Source organism: Microcaecilia unicolor, chromosome 11, assembly GCF_901765095.1.
Source record: "Microcaecilia unicolor chromosome 11, aMicUni1.1, whole genome shotgun sequence".
Lineage (NCBI taxonomy): Eukaryota > Metazoa > Chordata > Amphibia > Gymnophiona > Siphonopidae > Microcaecilia > Microcaecilia unicolor.
The window spans coordinates 54,442,228-54,467,809 of record NC_044041.1 but is presented as its reverse complement, the minus strand read 5'-3'; the positions used below and the strand labels follow the sequence as shown (position 1 = coordinate 54,467,809).

The 25,582-nt window shown below is 40.7% G+C and overlaps 1 protein-coding gene across 2 annotated transcripts in view; it reads left to right on the top strand.

Annotated features, from left to right (window-relative positions):
• Positions 1-5,310: 5,310 nt before the first annotated feature.
• Positions 5,311-25,582, top strand: part of DGCR8 (DGCR8 microprocessor complex subunit) — an 82,016-nt gene continuing 61,744 nt past the window's right edge. Inside the window, exons 1-7 of one of the 2 annotated variants that reach the window (XM_030217443.1) lie at positions 5,311-5,393; positions 5,707-6,723; positions 7,152-7,311; positions 10,268-10,410; positions 11,611-11,893; positions 12,279-12,476; positions 16,995-17,096. In XM_030217443.1, coding sequence (XP_030073303.1) covers positions 5,995-6,723; positions 7,152-7,311; positions 10,268-10,410; positions 11,611-11,893; positions 12,279-12,476; positions 16,995-17,096 — 1,615 coding nt within the window. In that variant the 5' untranslated portion in view covers positions 5,311-5,393; positions 5,707-5,994. The remainder of the gene's footprint in view (positions 5,394-5,706; positions 6,724-7,151; positions 7,312-10,267; positions 10,411-11,610; positions 11,894-12,278; positions 12,477-16,994; positions 17,097-25,582) is intronic. The other variant, XM_030217444.1, reaches the window with a different exon arrangement.

Here is a 25,582-nt window from a genome sequence, read left to right as displayed (position 1 = left end):
TTGAAAACCATAGCAAAAGATAATTAGAAATAACGGACTGCCTATGCGTGGTCCATCTGTAAAAAGTCAAAAACTGTTCCAGTTGGATAGACAGTGCTTTAAAAGGTGAAGGACAAAATATTTTTTTTATTTTTACTTATGTGACAGCTTTCTAATTTATTTGAAAGTGTCCCATGTGTGTGTGTGTATTGTCTCAGATCTCAACACCCACATAAACTTCCTACTTCAACGAGGCTCCTTCCCCACCAAACATGGTAACATATTACTAACACCTATACAAAAAAAAACAAAGAAACCTGCAAACAACATTACCAACTACTGTCCAATTGCCTCCATCCCTCTAATTACTAAATTGATGGAAAACAGAGTGACCTCGCAACTCAACAAATGTATTCAGAAATTCTCCATCCTTCATGAGTCGCAGTCGGGCTTTCATTCTGCCCACAGCACAGAAACGGTCCTCCTTACCTTAATATCCAAATTCAGACAAGAAATAGCAATTGTAAACAACATCCTCCTTCTACAATTTGACTTATCCAGTGCTTTTGACATGGTAAATCATACCATCCTCACTAAACTTCTGAACAAACTTGGGATTGGCAGTAACATCATCAACTGGATAAAAAACTTAATTACCACTAGATCCTACCAAGTCAAAGGGACCATAAATATATCATCCCCGTGGTCATCAGAATGCGGAGTTCCACAGGGATCTCTGCTTTCTCCTATACTCTTCAACCTTATGATGATTCCCTTGGCCAGGTTACTGACCAAATATGGTTTTAATCCCTTCATCTACGCTGCTGACGACGTCATCATATTTATCCCCTTTAAATCCAATTTATCAGAAATCTCCGACAGAATAACTACTGGCATGACCACCCTAACCTCCTGGGCTAATGCTTTTAAGATGAAATTAAAGAGAAAACACAGTGCCTAGTCTTTTTATCTCATTACTCTCCATTCCTCCCGACTACTCTCAGCACTCCAGACATTAAACTCTCCATATCCTTGGAGTAACAATAGATAGCCATTTATCTTTCAATACCCATGCTAAGTCCATCACGAAAAAAATGTTCAATATGATGTGGATATTGAAACAAGTGAAATCATATCTTCCCTTGGACACTTTCCGGAACCTGGTACAATCCACAGTTATTACCCACTCAGACTACTGCAATAGTGTTTTCCTAGGATGTAAGACCCAAATCCTGAATAAACTTCAGACTACCCAGAACACGGCAGCCAGACTTATTTTTGGCAAATCAAAATTTGAAAGCGCATCACCTCTTCGAGAGAAGCTTCATTGTCTCCCCATCAGAGAAAGAATAAATTTCAAGGTCCTTACAATGATTTATAAGATCATATACGGAGAATCCCCTAGCTACATGAATGACCTGATAGACCTCCCAATCAGAAATAAATCAATGTCCTCACGCACTTACCTCAATTTACACCTTCCCAATTGCAAAGGAATTAAATACAAAACCTCCTATGCTACCAGTTTCTCCTTTTTGGGCAGCCAGCTTTGGAATGCTCTACCAAGATCTATCCAAACAATTAATGACATTCTACCCTTCAGAAAAGTGTTAAAGACACATCTCTTCAAGCAAGCTTACCCTAATGACCCAACTTAAACTTATAAGCCCACCCACTACACTCCTGCTTTGTTGCTGATTCTACCTTAGACCATATCTCCCAATCTCCTTTACTCATCCCCCAGTCTTTTCTTCTCCATCTTCCCCACACCTTACCCCTCCCAATCTCCTTTCCTTTTACTCATTCTTCTTTGTTTACCCTTCCATGTTCTATTTCGCATATTCTTAAACATTACTATTGCTATGTTTATTACAATTTGAAATTTTCTCCTTACAAAACTCTGTAATTCTATTTACTATGTAAGCCGCATTGGACCTGCTGTATGTGGGAAAGCACGGGGTACAAATGTAATAAATAAAATAATAAAAATAAATATTTTCTTTCATGCAGATCTCTCATTTGTTTAACTAAATGGGCAGTAAGCCCCTAATGCAGTCCATTGGTTTTCTTGTATTTTGTCCTTATCATGGCGGTATATATTTCAGTGGAATACCGTAGCCCCGGGCAGTTTAAACCTTGAAGTTGAATGGTTGTAAGGGTTATGACGTAGGGCAGTGGGAGGGCGGAAGAGAGGGATTTAGCTTGAGAGTGATTTCAGATGTGTGAACGTTTGGGCGTCATTTCCGGTCTCTCAGGCTTGGAGAGCAGTTCCATGGGTAAGCTGCCAAGTATTGGTTTGGTAGTGATTTATCTTGTGCATGAAGTATTTGTTAGATGTATGCATGAGATAAAGTGGATATGTTTAAATTGGGATTTGGTACATATGCATTCACAGATTGCGTGGTTTGGTTCTCCTGAGGAAGATGTTGATGAAATGCGGCCTCACATTGAGAACCAGGATGTGTTAAGAACATTTTAATAGGCGCTTTGGTGGTTTCCCCAGCAGCCTGTCTCTAGCTCCACGCTACAATCTCACCAGGAAGTAGCCAATACAGCATAGAAAGAAAAGGCTCTCATCGTTGATTTGGTGACATCTAATATTCCTATCATCATTTTTTGATGTGATTGCAAGTAAACTCTGAAGGAGTTGGACATGGACAGTTAAGCGGTTGAACACCGAGGGGAGGGGTGTTGAGATTCATCTTTAATGTATAGTAAAGGTTACATGTCATGTCATGAAATTATGTTTCTGGGTATGTAATAATTAAGAACAGATGGCTTTGGATGAAGGTATTGTATAAGACATGAAGGCTATGTGCGAATGTGAGCGATTGAGGGGCTAGTAGTTAAGGAATACTGGGGTGGCTTGGTGTTATATGTGAAGGTTGTATGTATCCACTGATTATAACTGAATAAAGGTTATAAGTAAAGGTATTATAAAAGTAAATAGGTAGTACTTTGTGATTGTATAAGTCATCACAAGAACACAATATGAGAAAACCAATGGGCTGAATTATTATTATTATTTATTGCATTTGTATCCCACATTCCCCCACCTATTTGCAGGCTCAATGTGGCTTACATAGATTTATTGGCATTGTCATATCAGATACAGTTAGTCATGTGTAACGATCAAGGAAGGGCAGAGGGAAGAAGGAAGGGAGTGATTAGGATAGTTATAGAAGGTGGGCTTTCATAATTGAGTGGGTTGGTGAGGTGACTTAGTGAGGTTATAGGTTCTCATTGTAGGCCTGGACTTATACACCATTTACGTTTAAACAAAAGAGATCTGCACAAAACAAAATATTTATTTTTATTTTGACTTATAAAACCACTTGCCCCTGAAACATGTTCGAAACAGAATAATCCATTTGTGTAAAAGGATTTGAGGAAGCTAGAAGAATGGTCTAAGGTTTGGCAATTAAAATTCAATGCGAAGAAATGCAAAGTGATGCACTTAGGGAATAGAAATCCACGGGAGACGTATGTGTTAGGCGGGGAGAGTCTGATAGGTACGGGCGGAGAGAGGGATCTTGGGGTGATAGTATCTGAGGATTTGAAGGCGGCGAAACAGTGTGACGTGGCGGTGGCCGTAGCTAGAAGGTTGTTAGACTATATAGAGAGAGGTGTGACCAGCAGAAGAAAGGGGGTGTTGATGCCCCTGTATAAGTCGTTGGTGAGGCCCCACCTGGAGTATTGTGTTCAGTTTTGGAGGCCGTATCTTGTTAAGGATGTAAAAAGAATTGAAGCGGTGCAAAGAAAAGCTACGAGAATGGTATGGGGTTTGCGTTACAAGACGTATGAGGAGAGACTTGCTGAACTAAACATGTATACTCTGGAGGAAAGGAGAAACAGGGGTGATATGATACAGACGTTCAAATATTTGAAAGGTATTAATCCGCAAACGAACCTTTTCCGGAGATGGGAAGGTGGTAGAACGAGAGGACATGAAATGAGATTAAAGGGGGACAGACTCAAGAAAAATGTCAGGAAGTATTTTTTCACGGAGAGAGTAGTGGATGCTTTGAATGCCCTCCTGCGGGAGATGGTGGAAATGAAAATGGTAACGGAATTCAAACATGCGTGGGATAAGCATAAAGGAATCCTGTGCCGAAGGAATGGATCCTCAGGAGCTTAGTCAAGATTGGGAGGCGGGGCTGGTGGTAGGGAGGCGGGGATAGTGCTGGGAAGACTTATATGGTCTGTGCCAGAGCTGGTGGTGGGAAGCGGGACTGGTGGTTTGGAGGCGGGGATAGTGCTGGGCAGACTTGTACGGTCTGTGCTAGAGCCGGTGGTTGAGAGGCAGGGCTGGTGGTTGGGAGGCGAGGATAGAGCTGGGCAGACTTATACGGTCTGTGCCCTGAAGAGCACAGGTACAAATCAAAGTAGGGTATACACAAAAAGTAGCACATATGAGTTATCTTGTTGGGCAGACTGGATGGACCGTGCAGGTCTTTTTCTGCCGTCATCTACTCTGTTACTATGTATCTAAAAGGTAAACTTCTACCAAACAGAGAAGATGTGATTAAATGTGCCCCAATGAACGGAGAGTTTAATTCTACATGCATTTACTACTACTATCATTTCTTTAGCACTACTAGACCTATGCAGCGCTGTACACTTGAACATGAAAAGAGAGTCCCTGCTCGACAGAGCTTACAATCTAATTAGGACGGACAGGACAAACAAGAGATAAAGGAATATTAAAGTGAGGATGATAAAATAAGGGTTCTGAACAAGTGAATATATATTCAATATATTCTATCAGCTTTATAACACCAGGCTTCCCAAGGCAGATTATAACAGTTAAGATGAACACATCAGGAAACAGGATATTCTCATTGAATGCTGGTCCTCTGTATTGTAAAGAACAGTGAAGAAAAATGAGCACAAACTACACCGTTTATAGGTGCTGTTTCTACCAGCTATAATAATTTTTGAAGCTGTTTTAGTGAAATTCAATTGTTATTTCTTTTCTCCTCCACCTTTTAAGGCACTGCCTATTCAGCTGAAACAGCTTTAGACTTGTTACTGATGGACCAACAATAAAGCACGACAACGCGGATAAGCAGCTCATAGTTTGTTTGTTTTGAGTATATGGCAATGACGGCTGCGCGGGGGAGTGGAAACTGAGATTAACCAACTTGTCTTCCTTGCTTATACCGTAGTGGACTAGATAGGCTCACTTCGTCTATTAAACCTCATTGGTCGCCAGCAACAAGCATTTCTCTCGGGTTTCCTTCTCCATGATCCCGCCCCCTCTGACGCAACTTGTCTCCTTCGACAGCTTCAACCCTACCGGAAACAGGAAATGGCGTATAGAGGGGCCGGGCGGGGTGCTGGAAAACGAAAAAATCGGTGGGGCTGGACCGGGCCGGTTACGGTCGCTGGCGATTTCAGGCATGAGTTTGAAGGTAGGATGGGGGAATGATTTTGAGATTGAGGGAGATTGTGCTGGATAGTGGACGGGTTAGAGAGCAGGCAGACACGTTGGATAGGGAAGAACGAAAGGGGAGGAAGAGATGGGGGGGGGGGTTCTGGTTGTCGAATGCTTGTGAAGTTGGGGTGCCGGCGTTTAAGAGTATGAGGGCGGTCAAATGCATGTGACTTTTAGTATCTCTATTAAAATTTGCCTATTGATGCTGACGTTTTTTTTTGTATAGAAGGTCTCATGCAATTTTTTTTTAACTGACAGGTATTTATGTTTCTTTTCCTTATTTTTTTCAGATTGAAAAGCTTCTTTTCCTTTGAAGATGTTCTCTGCTTAATCTTGAGACTATTTAAGCTGAATGCATTGTGATTTCCAGTAATTGAGACAGTGATTCTGAAAACTGTCTACATTAATGAAAAGAGCAATGTAGTCAGCTTAACTGAATCATCAATGTTGAACAAGATATGCCAGATTGACCCTGACAGTCCCTTGCATGTTAGGAAATCTAGATTGTATTGAATTGTTTACTATACTTAAATAGTTTGTGTTAATTTTAGTTTATAATAGTTGTGTTAATATTAAATATGGAGAGCTGTGAGAATGCACCCCCACTCCCACAGGAGCCTGAAACTGAAACAAATGAAGAGTGTCCTTGTCCCCCACCTCTGCTGCCTAGCGAAGAGCCTCCACCACCTCCCCTGCAAACGTCCAGTGACGCAGAGGTAGTGGACGTTGGCTCTGGTGGTGATGGACATTCAGATACCCCCGCTGGGGACATACAGCCCAACTGCGGAACACAGCTTCTAACAAAGGGATCTGCTTCGTACAATAGCCGTCAGATGTTGCCAGACCCTCTCATCAGTGACCAATGTCCTGGAACAGCTCGCCATGCACCTTCAGTTAAGAAATTCATCCCGGATCTTAAGTTGCTTAAAGATGTAAAGATTAGTGTTAGCTTCACAGAGAGCTGCAAAACCAAGGACAGAAAGGTTCTATACACTGGAATTGACAATGATTGTAATACAGATGCAGATGTTAGTCGTGAGAGTGTTAATGGAAACTTGCATGTTTGTCCTGTTGATAGTAATAATGGCACAGTTGTGGGTGAAGGGGTTGAGAATTCAGGCAAAAAGGAGGATGAAACTGATGAGCAGGAGAAGCGGGTAGAATATGCTGTTTTGGATGAGCTTGAGGATTTCACTGACAACTTGATGGAAGTGGATGGTACAGCAGCAGGAGGTGGATTCATTTCTGATGCAATCATACAAAGAGAAGTCGTTGATGAGGAAGAGGCTTTTAATTACTCATATGAGGTATGTTCCAGTCTCCATAGGAGAGAATGTATCATAATGTTTGTCAGAAGCATTTCAGTTCAGCATCTTGCAATACTACTAATGAGGGGCAAATCTGCTTGATTCAAATTTGATATGTAAAATCTTCATCACCTTGGGATATGTTTTTGTCACACAATTTGAAAATATTAAATGGAAATGCCTCTTCCACAAGACTTTGAATAAGGTGTTTCACTGTGCAGAGCTTTGTGTTTTCTTAACATGCTTTGATTTGCTTCCTGTTCACATTCTCTCTGTTTTACTTTACCTTATGGCCAGATGTTTCTTCAGACTTGATACTGCTTGTGGAAACACTTTCCTGTTTTATATTCTGCATATACACAGGATCTCTTGTGCTTCTTTTTTGCTAGTAGCTATAGGAGGATGGTATCTGATGGTGTGTTTTGCAGGATGATTTTGATAATGATGTGGATGCTCTTCTGGAGGAGGGTCTCCAGGCTCCCAAGAAGCGAAGGATAGAGGATAAATATGAAGGTGATAGTGACCATCAGTCTGATGGAGAGATGGTTGTGCAGCCAATGATGACCAAAATAAAAACTGTGCTTAAAAGTAAGTCACCAAGGGCAAAAAAAAGGTGTTTAACAATTTTGATTTTAAAATGTTTATAAAGCATTTTGAAATGTGTTATTAGCTGACACCCAGTAAAATTAATCAGAGGAAGCTATTCACTTCCCTCCCCATTGCAAAATGATCTCTCTCCAGTCTGATTACATCACTTCTGTTCCAAAAATTTGGTCCCCTTCCACTTCTTGCTATTCCACCCCACTTTGACATAAAATCCAACTCCCAGTGTCTCTTTCCCCTCTGTTATGGTCTACCTGGGGCTGGTTGTGGAGCAAGGAAAATGAGCACTGGAAGTGATTATGTGCTCCTAGGGAAGCTTCAAATTGGTCCTTCTATTCTCCTTTTTTTTTACCCTCCCCCTCGCCTGGTTTCCTTTCCTCCCCTGCTTCTGTCACACATAGCCAGCAAGTCTGAGTCTGCTTATACCAGTGGAGGGAGGGGGGAACAGGAGTGAAGATAAAACCTCTATCAGCCTTTCCACATTTGCACTGTGGTGAGTCTGCTCATGGTAGTGAGAACTGGCACTTTATTGAGTTGTACCACTACTTTTTGGCTCTACTGCTGGTGGTGATCTGTGGAGAGGAAGCACAGCAGCAGGTGTGTGTGTGTGTGCTAATGTATGCATCTACACCCTAAGAACGTTTCATGGTCAGGTGTGTAATCTATGAATGGGAGCATTACTGACATGAAATGTGTATGTGAATCAGGTCATTAACAGCAGTGACATAACTTTTTGCACTTTGAAAAAGATGGGGTGCAGGGGACTAACTTGCATGGAGGGGCAGTTAACAATCCTGGCTACCTTATTGTGCAGACACTCTGTCTTTATGAGCAAGATTATATAGGTTTATTCATTATTTATACTTTCTGCAGACTGGAGCTCATTTTCAAAGCACATAGACTTACAAAATTACGTGGAGGAATATTGTCAAAGTTCCATAGGTTACTATGCAACTTTGTGTCTATATGGTCTGAAAATGAGCCTCTGTATATCCCATAACTCAAAAGAGTAGCAATACCTCATTCATTAGTGTCCTCGTGAGCCCAGTCCAGAACTTGATGGTTATGCTGGTCAACCAGTAGATAGTTGGAGGACAAAGTCCTGTGAGTTCTTCCCCCTATAAGAGCAGTATGCAGGCTTAGATCTTCAGTATTTCTTTTTCTCCAACACATGGTGACTTACACACCTTGAGCCACCAGTGAAAAAGACTGAGCTAAATACAAATAAATGATTACACTTTTCATATTCAGATTTGGATAATAGAATAGTCAGCCACTACCATATTGCAGTCGCATCCAGTTTTCTGTAGTGATAAATTGTATGTTTCTCTGTCCGGGCTATTTACAGGAATTTGCTGTAATTCAGGAGTGGGTCTCTTATAAATCAATAAGCTTCTAGTTCATTATATATATCTGCTCTAGGTCTGCCATGTCATACAAATCTTTCATCCATTCAGCTCCATGCTTTTGTCACTAGGCTATGCTGATGACCAACAGTTTGAAATCATTTTACCGGGTCATGAAGCTCAGATTTTCTTATAGTGTCATTTAAAAGGTACCCTAGGCAAGCCTTTTAGTCTTGGGTCCCCTCAGTTTTCTAGACTTTCCACCTGCGGATATTTCAATAGAAAAACTGAACAATCAAGATTACCCCAACCAACACCCTTCCAAAAACAATCCTGTGAACATGCATAATTGTATTTTATTTTCTTAGAGTTTATATGGCTGTTTGGGTTATGGGTTTTATGCAGCTGGTGGTGATGGAATTTAGAGTGGGTTTTAAGAATTTTATTGGAATTTATTGAGGTTGTAAATCACATTAAGCTCTGTGTAGAGGTGATCAAAATAAATAATAAACAGGTATACTGCCCTTAAGAGCCAAAATAGAGTAACTCAAATTTTTGTCAAAACTAAACTAACTCGCCAGATGTCTTTTAGTTACTATGTATTTCATAGTATGAAAGCCATTTAGCATTTGGATGCATTTTCAACCCTGTAGCAAAAGTCCAAGATGCAGTATTTCTTGATAAATGAGAGAGATGTTAAAAGCCAGAAGTTTTGGTCAAGAACTACGTCATGGTGATTTATTCAAAGAAATCAGCGTTTTGGGCTTTTCTTAAATTTAAATTCTCAACAGATGGTGCATTGGGTTTTCAGGGCAGCATAATGGGGAGTGATTTCATAAGAGTGCCTATGTGAAATGTCAAAAAATATGTATACTCTATAAAGGCAGTGTAGGTACCTTTTTATAATAAAAGGTTCCTACCATGACTCCCAGTAGCACATATACTCACTTGCATGAATTTACGTCTGTTCTGAAGGTGTATTGCGCTCCAGTTTCACCCATCTTATGCCCATACCAGGCACGCAGATCATATAAGAGTAGGTGCAATTTTTTTTTCTCTCATGTGTGCCCCTGAAAAATTTGAGAAGAGCTGTTTTCCATATGTAAAATAAAAAAATGCTTTAGATGTAAAAAGCTTTATAAAATTTACCCCTGATGAAGGCAAATTCCAAAAGCCATTTCTGTAGATAACATTGACTGGTTGAAAATTGCCAGTCCTCCCTGCAGGTGTACAGGCTGATGGTTCAGTGAATTTGTGTGTCTATCGGGGCTTACTGTTTTGGTAAAACTGAAGTTGCTGTTTGCTCCCCCCCCCCCCCCCCCCCCACCTGAAGCAGCCACCCTAGGTGACAGTTTAGTGTGTCTAGTGATTAAGCTGGCCCAAGACAGGAATAGGACATTGTGAGGCTCATTTTCAAAGCACTTAGCCTCCCAAAGTTCCATAGAAACCTATGGAACTTAGCCTCCCAAAGTGCTTTGAAAATATGCCTCTGTGTATAGCTGATCTTTGTTTTCAGATGTCTTTAATTTGTCATTTAAGTTTTTGATGCCATTTGCTTCGGCTTTATACAGTTCTAATTCTGTATTTCCATAAAGCTCGCGGCCGCCCTCCCACTGAGCCCCTTCCTGATGGATGGATCATGACATTTCATAATTCCGGTATTCCTGTATACCTGCATAGAGAATCTCGTGTTGTTACATGGTCCAGACCATACTTCTTGGGAACAGGAAGCATAAGGGTAGGTTACAAAGCTGAGAATGTATCCTTTTTAAGCAAGCTTTAGCTATATCCTTGTTGTGCAATATGTTGTGTGTGTTGGGGGGGGGGGGGGGGGATGAGGGTTTTGCCATCTTCGTGCATATCTTCAACTGTTTCCTAATTAATTCGTCCCCAGAATGAATACCTGGTGTTATTTACTGTACAATTTTTTCTCCAAGCAGAAGACATTCACCAATCATTGTGTTTTGGAGCCTTCTTTCTTTTTGGAAGACGAGCGAGGACACTAAGTAGTACTATGACAGCTCATTTTCTTAAACTTTATTTACGTTAAAAAAAACAACTTTATTTCCAAATCCTGCATAGAGGTTGCTTTTCCTTGGTTTTGATTGAGAATAGATGCATACATACAATTGCATTGTATTTACTAAGCCTTAAATTGCTTCTATGACTGCCCTTTGCATCATGGATCACAACTCTTGTAAGTTGCTGGGGTTCACTTACATATCCTAATTCTGTTCCCTTTGCCTTGTTTATGAGCCTTTCTTGAAGGTGTTAGGAGTACATTTGGATCCTCTTCTTTCTATGAAACTGAGGTTAGTGTCTTAGTCAAAAAGATCTTTTGGAGGATGAGACAACTTCAAAGGATTAGACACTTGTTTCTATCAGGACCAGTTTAAAATTCAGATTTTATCCTGTGTTCTCTTACAATTTGATTACTGTAACAGCCCTTATATGGGATGTGTTCAATGATTTCCTGTGAAATTGCAAACTCTTCAATATACAGAAATTAGATTGCTCTAATACAAGTAAATTTGAGAAAGCTAGTCCATTAATTAACATTGGTTGCCTATGGAGTATAGAGTTGCTTAGGCCCCTTTTCTTCTTTGTCTGTATTTCTTCCCTTTTATGGACAAGGAAAGAATTTTACATTTCCTTGATGCAAAAGGGATCAGATATGAGTGTGTTCCCTTAAACCTTCATAGATCAAGTAGCTCTGACCTAGTATGCTCTTCCATCTGAGGTTAGATCACAAACTTGATTGTATGCTGTTTTGAAACGTTTAAAAACTTTTTTTTTTCCAGAAATATTTTTGAGTTGAATTTGATTGGATCATTTTGTTATGCCTGTGTATCCTAGAAATGTCTAGTAAATTTTGTTGTAATCCACATAAGACCATAATTGGTAATTTGGAGAATATAAATTTTATTTGTATTTACAGAAACATGATCCTCCTATGAGTAGTATTCCTTGCTTCCATTACAAGAAGATGAAAGAGAATGAGGCACGAGAACAAAGTAATGATATAACTCCAAATGATGTTGATTTGCCTACTAAGTCCCTTCAGAGGACTTCAGACATGGACCACCAGTCAGAGGAGCCAGACTCCACTGCCGTAGAGACAGTGGTTGCAGATGAGAGGGACTCTGTAGGGGGAGATGCAGCTCCAGGAGCCCTAGGACAAGTAAAGGCTAAAGTGGAGTTGTGTAAAGATGAATCCATAGGTAAGGGATGAGTTGCATGATGCATTTAAGGGACTGGCTGCACCATAGCTCAGTAAAACTCTGTTTCAGGGACCATTGGGCTGAAATTCTGTGAGGTCTTTCTGCCTGGTATTTGTGCTCACTTGACACTTGCTGAAGCAGAGGAAATGTTAAAAGCAGTCTCCTCTGTGTAAGTTCCCAAAAATAAAAGTAGAAAAACCTTCCAGATATTACAGGAGAGCTTATAGAAGGGACAGAGTGATTTGGGGGTAAATCTATCTCATATCCTTAAATCTTGTATTTACTGTAAACTAATGCTCATTCTTTTGCCTGTTTAATGTGATTAGAAATATTACTGCAGTGTTCAAAGCTAAATTTGATCATGTTATCTGGAAACTTTCCTTAGATATTGAGGCATTTAGAAGCTATTTGGAAAAGTGTTTTGATTTTGAACAAGTTACTGTGAAGAAGTTCAGAACATGGGCAGAGAGGAGGCTCTTTAACCGTGAAATGAAACGTAAGCAGGCAGAATTTGAGAGGCCCATTCTGCCTGCCAATCAGAAGCTGATTACCTTGTCTGTACAAGATGCCCCTACAAAGAAAGGTAAGATGTGACAGGAAACATGCTTGTGCTTTGTAAACATAGAACTGCTAGAATCGCTTAGTCTGATTGGGTTCCTTTTACATAAATGCTTTGTGGTTGATCCAGAGTTTAAAATCCAGCTAAAGCAATATTGGAATATGTGTGTTTATTTCAGATATTACAGCTCTGGCAATTTTAAATGTAGCTGGTGCTGTAATCGGAGAGGAGGAAATAATTGTTCTGGAAATTTTTGTTCAAAAAAATAAAAAAGGAATAGTGACCTTTTTTTGGGCATAATTGTCACCAAAATTTCAGTGTCACATGATTTGAAAGTGACTTTGATCACAGTAGCAGCAACAGGTGGAAAATCCATAGAAAGGCTGTACCAGTGTTTTGCAGAACCCCCTTCATAGTCACTATAAGATGCTGTAATGAAGGGGATAACAATGTTCCTGAAATAACAATTAACCAGTGAGACTTTTCCTGTAAAGGCTCCTAGCACTGTGGGTTTTGATCATTGTGGCCATGCATTTATCTGTGGACTTTTATTTCACATCTTTCATGTTGGTAGCATTAAACTTTTCTTTTCTTCCTTCCCCTTGTTCTTTGTAATTCTTTTTTTTGCCCCCCCCCCCCCCGCCCCATACTGTACAGTAAGTAGGATTTTATTATTAATTTGCTTGAGCATAGTAAGTCTTAGTAATGTCGTCAACACATTGTTGAGTTACAGTTGGATTTTCTTTGCTTTAATGGTTATATACTGTTGAGCAGTAGTGTTAAAGAAGTCAGACCATTTTTCAGCTTCCTGAAATGTAGTAGTACTGCATACATGAAGTTGTTTTTTAAACATGAGAATATTTTTAAAATATCTGTGGTAGATGCTAGTAGCCTTTTATAATAGGCTTTATTTGACCTTTGGACATTGAATTTTGAGAGACCAGGGTTTTCCTACTGATTGTTTTCAGTGATATGACTTTTTACCTATAATTGAATTTGAACAAACTGTAACATGCAGTGACGAGGGGAAAAGGAGAAAATTGTGATGGCTACTATTACAATAAAGGTCAAAGTACTTTAAATTTAGGCCCTGCCTTAATCAGAGACAGCATATGTCTTGGTCACTGTTAGCAAAGCATCAAATGGTGCTTGGCGACCCAAGTATATGCTCCCAAGAAAGACTATAGGAAAATTTAAAGCCAGTGGCATATCAGTTTAAATAAAATGTCAGAATATTTTGCCCTCATCTAGACATTATATGCTAGAAAATCCAAAATAAGTGGAATTAAATGGCCAATGCAACATTCTTGTGTTGAATGGTCTACGACCAGTGAAAGGTGCTATTTGGGGAGGGGGAGAAAGGCTGTTAGGTAGGTTTCAGTTGAGCAGTTCTTCTTTTTGGGCTATAGAGCCATAAACTTTCGTACCTACCAGAAAGTTTTCTTAGTTTTAATTCTTTGTTCATCTAACCTTGCCATTGTGATGGTGAACCAGGGTTTCTGTTCCACAGCAAAATGAAAGTTTGCAACCTGGTCTAGAGTGACTACTAATCCTTCGTATATTTCTTTTCCCATCAGTAGGTATGACAGGAAAGTTCTTGTTACAGATATGTAGGAGAAGAGACTGAGCACTTATCTCTAATTTTGCCATAAGGTAGAATCTCTAGTGCCTTGTCAAATACTTCAGTAGTACCATTTGACTTACTGCAGGGGTAATGAATTAGACAAAGATTATATACAATATGTTAGGTAGGTCAGGGAGTCTCACGTCAATTTTGACATGTTACCAGAATTTTCTCTCTCCTTTCTGGTGATTATATTTAGGGTGCTAGTTATGGTTTATAAGCTAATTTTTTTTTTCCATTTTCAAAAACCTTTATTGAAAGTTATCAGTTATATATCCAATAGATAAAGAACAACAGCTATAGGAGACAAATACACAACCCCCCTCCCTCCACCCCAAAATACCACAATAGTCTCCATGTATTACTACTACTACTTAACATTTATAAAGCGCTACCAGGGTTACGCAGCGCTGTACAATTTAACACAGAAGACAATCCCTGCTCGAAGGAGCTTACAATCTAAAGGACAAAAAAGTGCAGTCAATCAAATTGGGGCAGTCTAGATTTCTTGAATAGATGAATAATGGTTAGGTGCCGAAAGCGACATTGAAGAGGTGGGCTTTGAGCAAGGATTTGAAGATGGGCAGGGAGGGGGCTTGGCATATGGGCTCAGGGAGTTTATTCCAGGCATAGGGATATAGGCCAAGTAAGCAGTGTTTGTCATCCTCGATTCTGTGGGTTGGACCTCCATGTTAGATAGGAGTCCCAGATCTTATGAAATGTTGTATGGTGGCCATTCTTAATAGCTGTTAACTCATACATTAAGCAAAGATAATCCAATGTACATAGATTTATTTATTTATTTGTGACATTTATATCCCACATTATTCCAAACAAGTTTGAGTTCAATGTGGCTTACAATAAACAGTATAGGATACATAACAAAGAATAGTGCTTAAGAAAGTAATTTGTTGGAAGAATCCAATTTTACAATACAATATCATAAACATACTGGGATAGCTATGGATGTTTAACATTTAGAAAATCTATTATGAATAAGAAATTGTACATGAAGCAAAGAGAAAGTTAGTGGTAAATAGAGTAATAACCAATTCAGGTAATAATTAATTGTTTGAGATAAGGTTGTTCTTTGTGAGGGTTTGTTTGAATAGGAACGATTTGAGGATTTTGCGGAATCTGGTATATTCCTGTATATTTCTTATTTTGCGTGGTAAGGAGTTCCACCATTTGGTTCCTAGGTAAGTGAAGTCTGCAGAGTGGACAGTTTTGTAGATCACTTTTTTGCAATTTAGGAGGTGTAGTCTTGAGATTTCTTGCCTCATATTTAGTGTTTCTTTGAGGTAAGTTTATTAATGGTACCATATAGTCTGGAGCTGTGCCATTTAGTATTCGAAAGATAAAGATACATAATTTGAAAGTAATTCTCGCTTTTATGGGAAGCCAGTGTAATTTGATTAATAAAGGGGAGGCACTTTCAAAACGCGAGATTTTATATATGAACCTGGCTGCAGTGTTTTGAGCTGTTTGAAGTTTTTTCAACAGGTACTCCTTTGACCCAACATATATGGCATTACAACAATCGAATTGGGATAATGTTAATGATTGTACCAATAGACTGAATGTTTCTGATGAGATATAGTGAGCAAGCTGGTATCATTGAACTCTTCCAGGCTGCTGCCAAAGCTAGGCATGCTGCTATGAATAGATGAATTGCCAAGCTATGTTGTGAGGGTCATACCCCAAAAGGTCTATGAAGCAAAAAATAGTGTTCCACCTTCAAGGGATAAGAGCCCCCTAAAAGCTGCTGCACCAAAGAATGAACATTCTGCCAATATGATTGGACAAGGGGACACGTCCACCAAATATGGTACATAGCCCCTGGCAGTCCTCAAGTACCGTGCCGCATTTAAAAATTTGCAGCAAGCACTACAGTGTATTAATACCAATGGTACAACATTTTTTTCTGTCCATTTTCAATTAGTGCACTACCAACAAATGGTTTAAGTAGAAATTTAAAACTCCTTTCCTATTTCTTCCCCTCATACATGACCCTATGTTGCATTCCCAATGATGAATATAAGGATCTAAATGTGATTAAACCAAGAGCAAGGCCTGATAGAGGCGAGAAATACAGCGCCCCCTCCATCCGCTATGCATTGCTCTCTAAAAGTCTCGTCTAAACCAGTGTCTCCCAAGACCAGTCCTGGAGTACCCCCTTGCCAGCCATGTTTTCAGGATATCCACAGTGAATATGCATTAACTTGATTTGCCTACACTGCCTCCATTATATGCAAATCTCTTTCATGTATATTCATTGTGGATATCCTGAAAACCTGACTTGCAAGGGGTACCCCAAGACCAGATTTGAGAAACACTGATCTATACTAATGTCTCCTCGGGCTTTCCTTAGGACAGTGATTCCCAAACCTGGTTCTGGAGGCACACCAGCCAGACGGGTTTTTAGGATATCCACAATGAATATTCATGAGAGAGCTTTGCATGTACCTTCTCCACTGCATGCAAATCTCTTATGAATATTTTATTTATTTCACATTGCTTGATATACTGCTATATGCCAGTATATGGCTTCAGAATGGTTTACAATAAAAGTTGCTGAAGATGGGGGAGAGGAAGCTAAGAACAGGCAGGGTATGCTAGAGAGAAAAGGTGAGGTTTTTTTCATGGATACCTTGAAAATCTGACTGGCTGGGGTGCCTCGAGATTTGGGAACCACTGCCTTTAGATGCAATCTCTAATTTGGTGTGGGGGTAATCTTGGAGGTCTTGATAATAATAAATTTCCCCTTCTTCCCAAATCTGACTCAAAGTTACAAGTCCATTAGCTTCCCATTGGCGGTACAAGCTAATCATTTTTTAATCTTCATGATGGTTTCAATTTATTGTATGGTAAGATTTTCAAAAACCCCAAACTATCTGTGTTTGCTTTTATTCCCATAGAGTATGTTATAAATCCCAATGGGAAATCTGAAGTGTGCATTTTACATGAATATATGCAACGAATCCTCAAGGTTCGTCCTGTTTACAATTTCTTTGAATGTGGTAAGTAGGCACAAGTTCTCTGCCTCTTAGTGCAAGGCTTTGTATAACAATCTTTATTATATCACAGCATCCAGGTGCTTTAATGAACTGATAGTTCTGTCCCCTGAAACAGCCCTTTTACAGTGAGCACTGAAATGTAGGCATGGATTGGACTCTATCTTGAGTTCAGTTTTTCTGCTTCCTGTGGAAAAGTTAATCTGTCTACGCTGGTCATTACCTTCTGGTTAAAGTGGAAGGTATGGCCAGTATTTAGGGACTCATTTTCATAGCACTTACACTTACAAAGTTCATTAGTTTACTATGTAACTTTGTAACTCTAAGTGCTTTGAAAATATGCTTCTTAATCTTTTAACCTGGGAAATGTTAAATACAAAATAAAGCTGTTTGATGTTTGCACATGTAAAGTTAATTTAAATGTAACTAATACAGGAAGGGTCCTGTTCAGAGATGGTGGTTTACTGCAATCTTCAGTTCTCCAGGCCAGTGTCTCCAAATGTGGTAATTTTGTACATACAAGTAATGTAATATAATACACCTTCCCAAGTGGCACAAATGCAAAAAAAAAATTTGGAGAGAAAAAAAAGACCTCAATCTACATAGCCAAAAATCGCATTAGTGAATATCACAGATCTATGAAAACTTTTTTGTTGCAGTTAGTGAAATACAAAAATAGTGGCTAATAGCACTAATAGACTATGGGGCTCAGTTTCAAAGCACTTACACTTGCAAAGTTCCATAAGTTACTATGCAACTTTGTAAGTCTAAGTGCTTTGAAAATACACCTCCATATAGTGCTGAAGTGTTTTTGCGATTTTATATTGTTGGTACTTGACCCCAGATCGCCTCAGCAAATGGTTTCCACAATCTAATCCGGCTTGCTGGAGGCGGTGTGGCCACCAAGATACATTGGGCTGCATATTTATTTATTTGTTGCATTTGTATCCCACATTTTCCCACTTATTTGCAGGTTCAATGTGGCTTACAATGTGGTGAATGTGCCCTAAAGCACGCTCTTTTCAGAAGTCTATTCAATTTCAGATTTTATGGCATAATGGCCTACAGATCCCTTGGTACTTTGGGATTTTTTTTGCTCAATAGAGACATTCCTGACCTCCTCAAAAAAACAAATTGCACTTGTAAACATTTCCTATATGTGGCTAAACTGACATTTGCAGCATGTTGGAAGGACTCTAGTATGCCCTCTGAACCTTTGGAGGGTGAAATTTCATTGTATCTACAACATAGAGAGACTGACTGCCATTTGTCGGAAGACCTGAATCTCGCTGGAAGCGGATTTGGAGTGCCTTGAAAGCTGTGGACTCCTTGTAAGTGATTTCCCTTTATTTTACTTTGTTTGTGTTTGACTCCTACATTTAGACTGTGGGCAGAAGCAGTCCCCCCTCTCTTGGTTTCCTTTGCATTTTATTTTGGGAGTGGGTTAAAATGCTTATAAATAAGGAAGTATTCTGTGTTGTGTTTTTCTTAGATTTTTGTATGTTGCTTTGATCTTTACGCTTGTTTGATTCTTTGCTCTACTTGTATCGTGCAATTTCAATAAAGACTTCTTGCTTTTTGGTTTTTTTTAATTGTAAGACCTTGTCTTCTTATCCGGATATGACATGTTTCTTCAGAGGCATTAAATTGATTTGTCAGCTGCAGCATCTGGTGGTCCCGCCTTGGGACTTGACTCTGGTGTTGTCTGCTCTGTTTTTTTAACCTGTGAGATATAGTTCTTTGAAGGATGTAACTTTGACGGTATTTTTGGTAGCTATCTGTTCGCTTGGAAGAATTTCAGAGTTGCAGGCATTTGCTTGTCAGGATCACTTCCTGAAGTTTCTAGTGAGAAGGTGGTTTTGAGACCTGTTCCTTCCTTCCCAAGTTGGTGACCACCTTTCACATTAATCAGTTTTCTCTCCCTGTGCTGGGAGAAGCTAAAGGTGATTAGCAGCGCTGGATGTTGAGAGGATTTGCAGGAGTATGTTAAATGGATAGATGAGTTTTGTCATTCGGGTTGGTTGTTCTCTTTGAGGGACAAAAGCAAGGGGAAGCGGCTTTGAAGGCTATGATAGCCCACTGGCTTAAGAAGGCAGTTGTCTTGGCCTATACTCTCAGGGGCTGGCTGATTTCTGAGGGACTTGAAGCCAAGCAGCTTCATGGGAAGAACATAGCTCAATTTCTCTGCAAGGCATCCTCCTGTTTTAAGTTGTTAAGCACTACTGGTTGGAAATTAATTCATGGCAGGATGTGGCATGAATGTTTTGTCTGCTGGAATTGAGGGGGCCCACCCGTAGTGTGAACTGTTGTGGTATTAAGCATCTGGACCACGCTGGAGGGATGCTAAGGAAGGAGAAATTAGGTCTTAACTGCTAATTTTCTTTCCACTATTACTTTCAGACCAGTCCGGAACCCACCCTGTTCTGCTAATCTGGTGTTGGTAGCGAGACAGAGATGGTATCCAGAATAATGCTATATGTGGAGAAATTAGAGATTCTTAGTTTGATTCTTGGTGCACTTATTCAGTTTTTTGTTTTTGTTTTTTAATCTCTCATCAGTTGTATCCTCCTCCTTGGAGGGAGAGTCCCTAGTATTTGAATTGTACATAGTTGTTTGTAAGGATTGTCTTTTTTTTATTTTTTTTTAAAGGACATGATGGATGATGGTTGATCCAGTTCTCATCTTAGTTTGTTATGAAAAATATTAGCTACCTGAGGATTGCACAAGGCAGATATAAAATATTCAGATGTCTATTTTGTCAGTCTCCCTTTGCTGGTAGGTGTGCATAACTAAAGTGTCTGGTCAGACTAAAAAAAAAAGAAAATTAGCAGGCAAGAACTAATTTCTCCATACTCCATTTGAATTAAAATTTGATTCTGATCAATGCCCCAAAGACTCAACTCTAGCTGATCTAAAATTCTACAATGCAAATCAGAAAAGGCATGATATTGAGCTAAGCAGTTAGCCACCAGAGGAGCTTCAAGCTTATTGAGATTAATAGAACATACGTTTTCTTTAACTCTCATCTTCAATGGGGAATATATATTTTATTATAGGAACAAAATATATAGACAGGTGAGTTGAGAGACGAGTAGTCTGAAACAGCAAAGAATAGCTCATGGGATTGGGTCTAGTTAGTATTTAATCACCTTCATTTAAATTGTCCAATTGAATTGGTTTCCGTTTGATGGACTCTTAACTCCGCTGTTTCAAAATCTGATCTCTATTTGCCATGGATTATTGTTACTTTTGGTTTTTCCTTCTTGTTTTGTGTTCTGCTTGAAAAACCTTAATAAAAATATGAAACAAAAAAAAAAACAATGTTGAGGTTTGTATTATTGCACTTTATAACCATGTAGATTCCGAGGTCTCCTTTTTTTTGTCTGAAATTTTTGGATCTGTGCCACATGAACAACTGTATTATAATACTTGTTTGTTGTTTAATCTCACATTATGAGTGGATTAATTTTGTGCATACCATAACTGTAGTAAACATCACTCCAGAGCCCAGGTTATATGGAATATGGTGTCAGTCTCTAAAATGTACTGGTAATGCTCACTGTAGGACTTGCATTATGCCAAATTGCTTCCTTATTTCTTATTAAGGTGTGCTTTAAAAGTGCTTGTAATGAGACTGCCCACGTTTTCTTGGTCTCTGACTGCATTTCTTTAATATCAAACATATAAATGGCAAGTGACCGACTCACCTGCAAATGCGCAGTAGAGACTTCCCTCTCTGACCCACCCTCACGTCAAGACATGATGACGTCAGAGGGCGGAACAGAGAGGGAAACGGAGACAGACTGTCGGACTCTGCCGCTGGGGCCTGGAAACAAACATCGCGCGCACTAACCTCCACCCTCCCCTGCTCCCGCCCCCCTCCGTATCGGGGCCCCTGCATTGACCTGACAGTGCCTCTCACCTCCGTGTGGAAGTGCTGCAGGCAGCAGCAGAGCGATCTGCTGCTGTCTGCAGCGCTTTCACACGGAGGTGAGAGGCGCTGTCAGGTCAGTGCAGGGGGCCCGGCGAGGAGGGTTGCTGGAAATCTCGCCCGTTTTAACAGGCTTAACGGCTAGTTGTATATAATATGTAAACTGCTTTGATTGTAACTACAGAAAGACAGTATATCAAATCCCATCCCCTTTCCCTTGAGGATTTTCTCTCAACATAATGCACAGAATAATCACTTGCCATTTTCATTTATTATTAGTGTTGTTCTCATATGTTACTCCTCTCTTTTGCTTAGAGCATCTATAATCAGCTTGAATGAGAATGTCTCAGGTGATCACAACCTCTTTTCAATGTAGTTATTGTGGTAACCCACTCTTCCATTACGTAGCGTCCCACTATTCCAGAACCTGTGGGATGGTTGTGTCAATCAACCAGCAGGTCGAGATAGAGAATACTGAGGAGCTGGACCGGATGCCGAAAGAGATTTCTCAGCTCATTCATCTCCAGCCTCTGGTCCTGAATGCTTTGCTCCTGGTCCAGTTGCTCAACTGGTTTCCAGTTGAGCTTTGCTGGGTGACTTGAGTCTGCAAAGTCATATCTGGAGGTCTTCAGATCCCTGTCTGTGGTGCCCTGTGAATTTACTTCTTCTCTTCCTTCACTTCTCCCCTGTTTCCTGTGGAGCTCTCCTTTCTCAGCATAACAACCTTTAAAAAAAAAAAAAAGGAAGAAGGTTTTCTGGAGAGTGTGGGACAGAGTATCAGTCCTGAGCCTTTCCCATCTGTGGTAAGACTTGTGGAGATTGTGAACTTGGGGGAGAGCAGCCAGCAGTGGTAAGTTCAACTAAAGTTTGACTTGGAACGACTTGGAGTGCTTCAAGTTCTACTTGGTGCAGGGGAGGGATCCTGACTTGCATTTGGGACACATTGTGCTGCACTTGTGACAGGGTGAATGGTGACTCCCGCATAAGCAGTTAAGCAGTGTTCCCACTGTGGAACAACACCGACCAGCCAGCATCAAGGCATTTCGGTACATGCAAGCCAGGAATTCTGGAGGAAATGGCAGCAGCACATATTCGGATTTGGCGCAGCATCGGAATATGCCATGTATTTTGGGCTCTCTGAAAGGGCCAGTGTGCAGTTTGATGCAGGAGAGAACAGGAACAGGTGCCATTTTGTCGGGGGCCGACTGGCAGTGAGGAGCAGCCTCTGTCTGATCCCGCGTGGAGAGCAGCCACCATTTTACAGTCTCGGGGCCAAACAGAGCAGCTTCATCAGGCTGTTTCTTTCCTGCAGAGTTTATATTGTTCTTAGACAAGGCCTATTTACTGAAGCAGGGACAGTCAGAGTTGCTGCAAGGTGCTTTAGTTTCTCATCTTGCTGCCCTTTCGGCTCCTAAGAGATCTCGTATAGAACTCCAGGAGTGGGCAGTGGGTTCTGGATATTCTTACAGAAGGTTACAAGTTGGAGTTGTACCGCCTGGTCACTTCTCTAGTTTTGCAGTCTCCTTGTCAAAAGGGAACTAAGGTGGTTCCCAGACTGAAGAGGGAAAAGAAAAGTCAGATATTCCATCTACTTCACTGTCCCAAAGAAGGAAGGCACCTTTTCGTCTGGTCTCAGATCTCAAAGGTCTAAACCTCTGTCTCCGCATGTCACACTTTCACATGGAAACATTAAAAGCAGTCATAGCCTCGGTTCAAGCAGGAGAATGTCTCACCACTCTCAATCTCAAGGAGGTGTATATGGCCGCCGCATCAGAGGTATCTCCATTTTGCAATGCTGGGCTGTCACTTCCACTTCAGGGTTTTTGCCCTTTGGCCTCACCACAGCTCCAAGAATATTTACCAAGGTTATATTGGGGTGGCGTCCTTCCTTTGCACCAGGGAATCAGCGGTCACCTGTATTTCAATGACTGGTGCATCTTCCTATTTGGACAATGTGGCAGCGACAGACAAAGTTGTCCATCTTCTGCAGTTGGTTTGGTTGATCAATTTTGAGAAGAGCAGACTAACTCCATTGCAGATGTTGGTGTATCTGGGCATTCTGTTCGACACAGCACGGGAAAGGATCTTCCTCATGGGAGTGCAGGAGGTCAAAGCTGGTTCAACAGATTCGTCTTCTCCCTGGTTAATGCAGACCCAGGGTCAGGGACTACATCCAGGTTCTATGGTCATTAACAATGGCGGAGTGGTGCCATGAGCACATATGCGGCCATTACAGGAATCTCTTCTCAGCTGGTACATAAGTACATAAGTAATGCCATACTGGGAAAAGACCAAGGGTCCATCGAGCCCAGCATCCTGTCCACGACAGCGGCCAATCCAGGCCAAGGGCACCTGGCAAGCTTCCCAAACGTACAAACATTCTATACATGTTATTCCTGGAATTTTGGATTTTTCCAAGTCCGTTTAGTAGCGGTTTATGGACTTGTCCTTTAGGAAACCGTCCAACCCCTTTTTAAACTCTGCTAAGCTAACCGCCTTCACCACTTTCTCCGGCAACGAATTCCAGAGTTTAATTACACGTTGGGTGAAGAAAACTTTTCTCCGATTTGTTTTAAATTTACTACACTGTAGTTTCATCGCATGCCCCCTAGTCCTAGTATTTTTGGAAAGCGTGAACAGAAGCTTCACATCCACCTGTTCCACTCCACTCATTATTTTATATACCTCTATCATGTCTCCCCTCAGCCGTCTCTTCTCCAAGCTGTATAGCCCTAGCCTCCTTAGTCTTTCTTCATAGGGAAGTCGTCCCATCCCCGCTATCATTTTAGTCGCCCTTCGCTGCACCTTTTCCAATTCTACTATATCTTTCTTGAGATGCGGCGACCAGAATTGAACACAATACTCAAGGTGCGGTCGCACCATGGAGCGATACAGCGGCATTATAACATCCTCACACCTGTTTTCCATACCTTTCCTAATAATACCCAGCATTCTATTCGCTTTCTTAGCCGCAGCAGCACACTGAGCAGAAGGTTTCAGTGTGTTATCGACGACGACACCCAGATCCCTTTCTTGGTCCGTAACTCCTAACGTGGAACCTTGCATGACGTAGCTATAATTTGGGTTCTTTTTTCCCACATGCATCACCTTGCACTTGCTCACATTAAACATCATCTGCCATTTAGCCGCCCAGTCTCCCAGTCTCGTAAGGTCCTCTTGTAATTTTTCACAATCCTGTCGTGATTTAACGACTTTGAATAACTTTGTGTCATCAGCAATTTTAATTACCTCGCTAGTTACTCCCATCTCTAAATCATTTATAAATATATTAAAAAGCAGCGGTCCTAGCACGGACCCCTGAGGAACCCCATTAACTACCCTTCTCCATTGTGAATACTGCCCATTTAACCCCATTCTCTGTTTCCTATCCTTCAACCAGTTTTTAATCCACAATAGGACATTTCCTCCTATCCCATGACCCTCCAATTTCCTCTGTAGCCTTTCATGAGGTACCTTGTCAAACGCCTTTTGAAAATCCAGATACACAATATCAACCGACTCCCCTTTGTCCACATGTTTGTTCACTCCTTCAAAGAATTGAAGTAAATTGGTCAGACAAGATTTCCCCACACAAAAGCCATGCTGACTTGGTCTCAGTAATCCATGTCCTCAGATGTGCTCTGTAATTTTGTTTTTAATAATAGCCTCTACCATTTTCCCAGGCACCGACGTCAGACTCACCGGTCTATAATTTCCCGGATCTCCCCTGGAGCCTTTTTTAAAAATGGGCGTTACATTGGCCACCCTCCAATCTTCCGGTACCACGCTCGATTTTAAGGATAAGTTGCATATCACTAGCAGTAGCTCTGCAAGCTCGTTTTTCAGTTCTATCAGTACTCTAGGATGAATACCATCCGGTCCAGGAGATTTGCTACTCTTCAGTTTGCCGAACTGCCCCATTACGTCCTCCAGGTTTACCGTGAAGTCAGTAAGTTTTTCCGACTCGTCCGCTTGAAATACCATTTCCGACACCGGTATCCCACCCAAATCTTCCTTGGTGAAGACTGAAGCAAAGAATTCATTCAGTCTCTCCGCTACGTCTTTGTCTTCCTTGATCGCCCCTTTTACCCCTCGGTCATCCAGCGGCCCAACCGATTCTTTTGCCTGCTTCCTGCTTTTAATATACCGAAAAAATTTTTTACTATGTTTTTTTGCCTCTAATGCTATCTTTTTTTCATACTCCCTCTTGGCCTTCTTAATCTGCGCCTTGCATTTGCTTTGACACTCCTTATGCTGTTTCTTGTTATTTTCAGACGGTTCCTTCTTCCATTTTCTGAAGGCATTTCTTTTAGCCCTAATAGCTTCCTTCACCTCACTTTTCAACCAGGCCGGGTGTCTTTTGGACTTCCGTCTTTCTTTTCTAATTTGCGGAATATGTATGGCCTGGGCCTCCAGGATGGTATTTTTGAACAGCGTCCACGCCTGTTGTACAGTTTTTACTCTCTCAGTTGCCCCCCTAAGTTTTTTTTTTACCGTTCTTCTCATTTTATCATAGTCTCCTTTTTTAAAGTTAAACGCTAACGTATTTGACTTTCTGTGT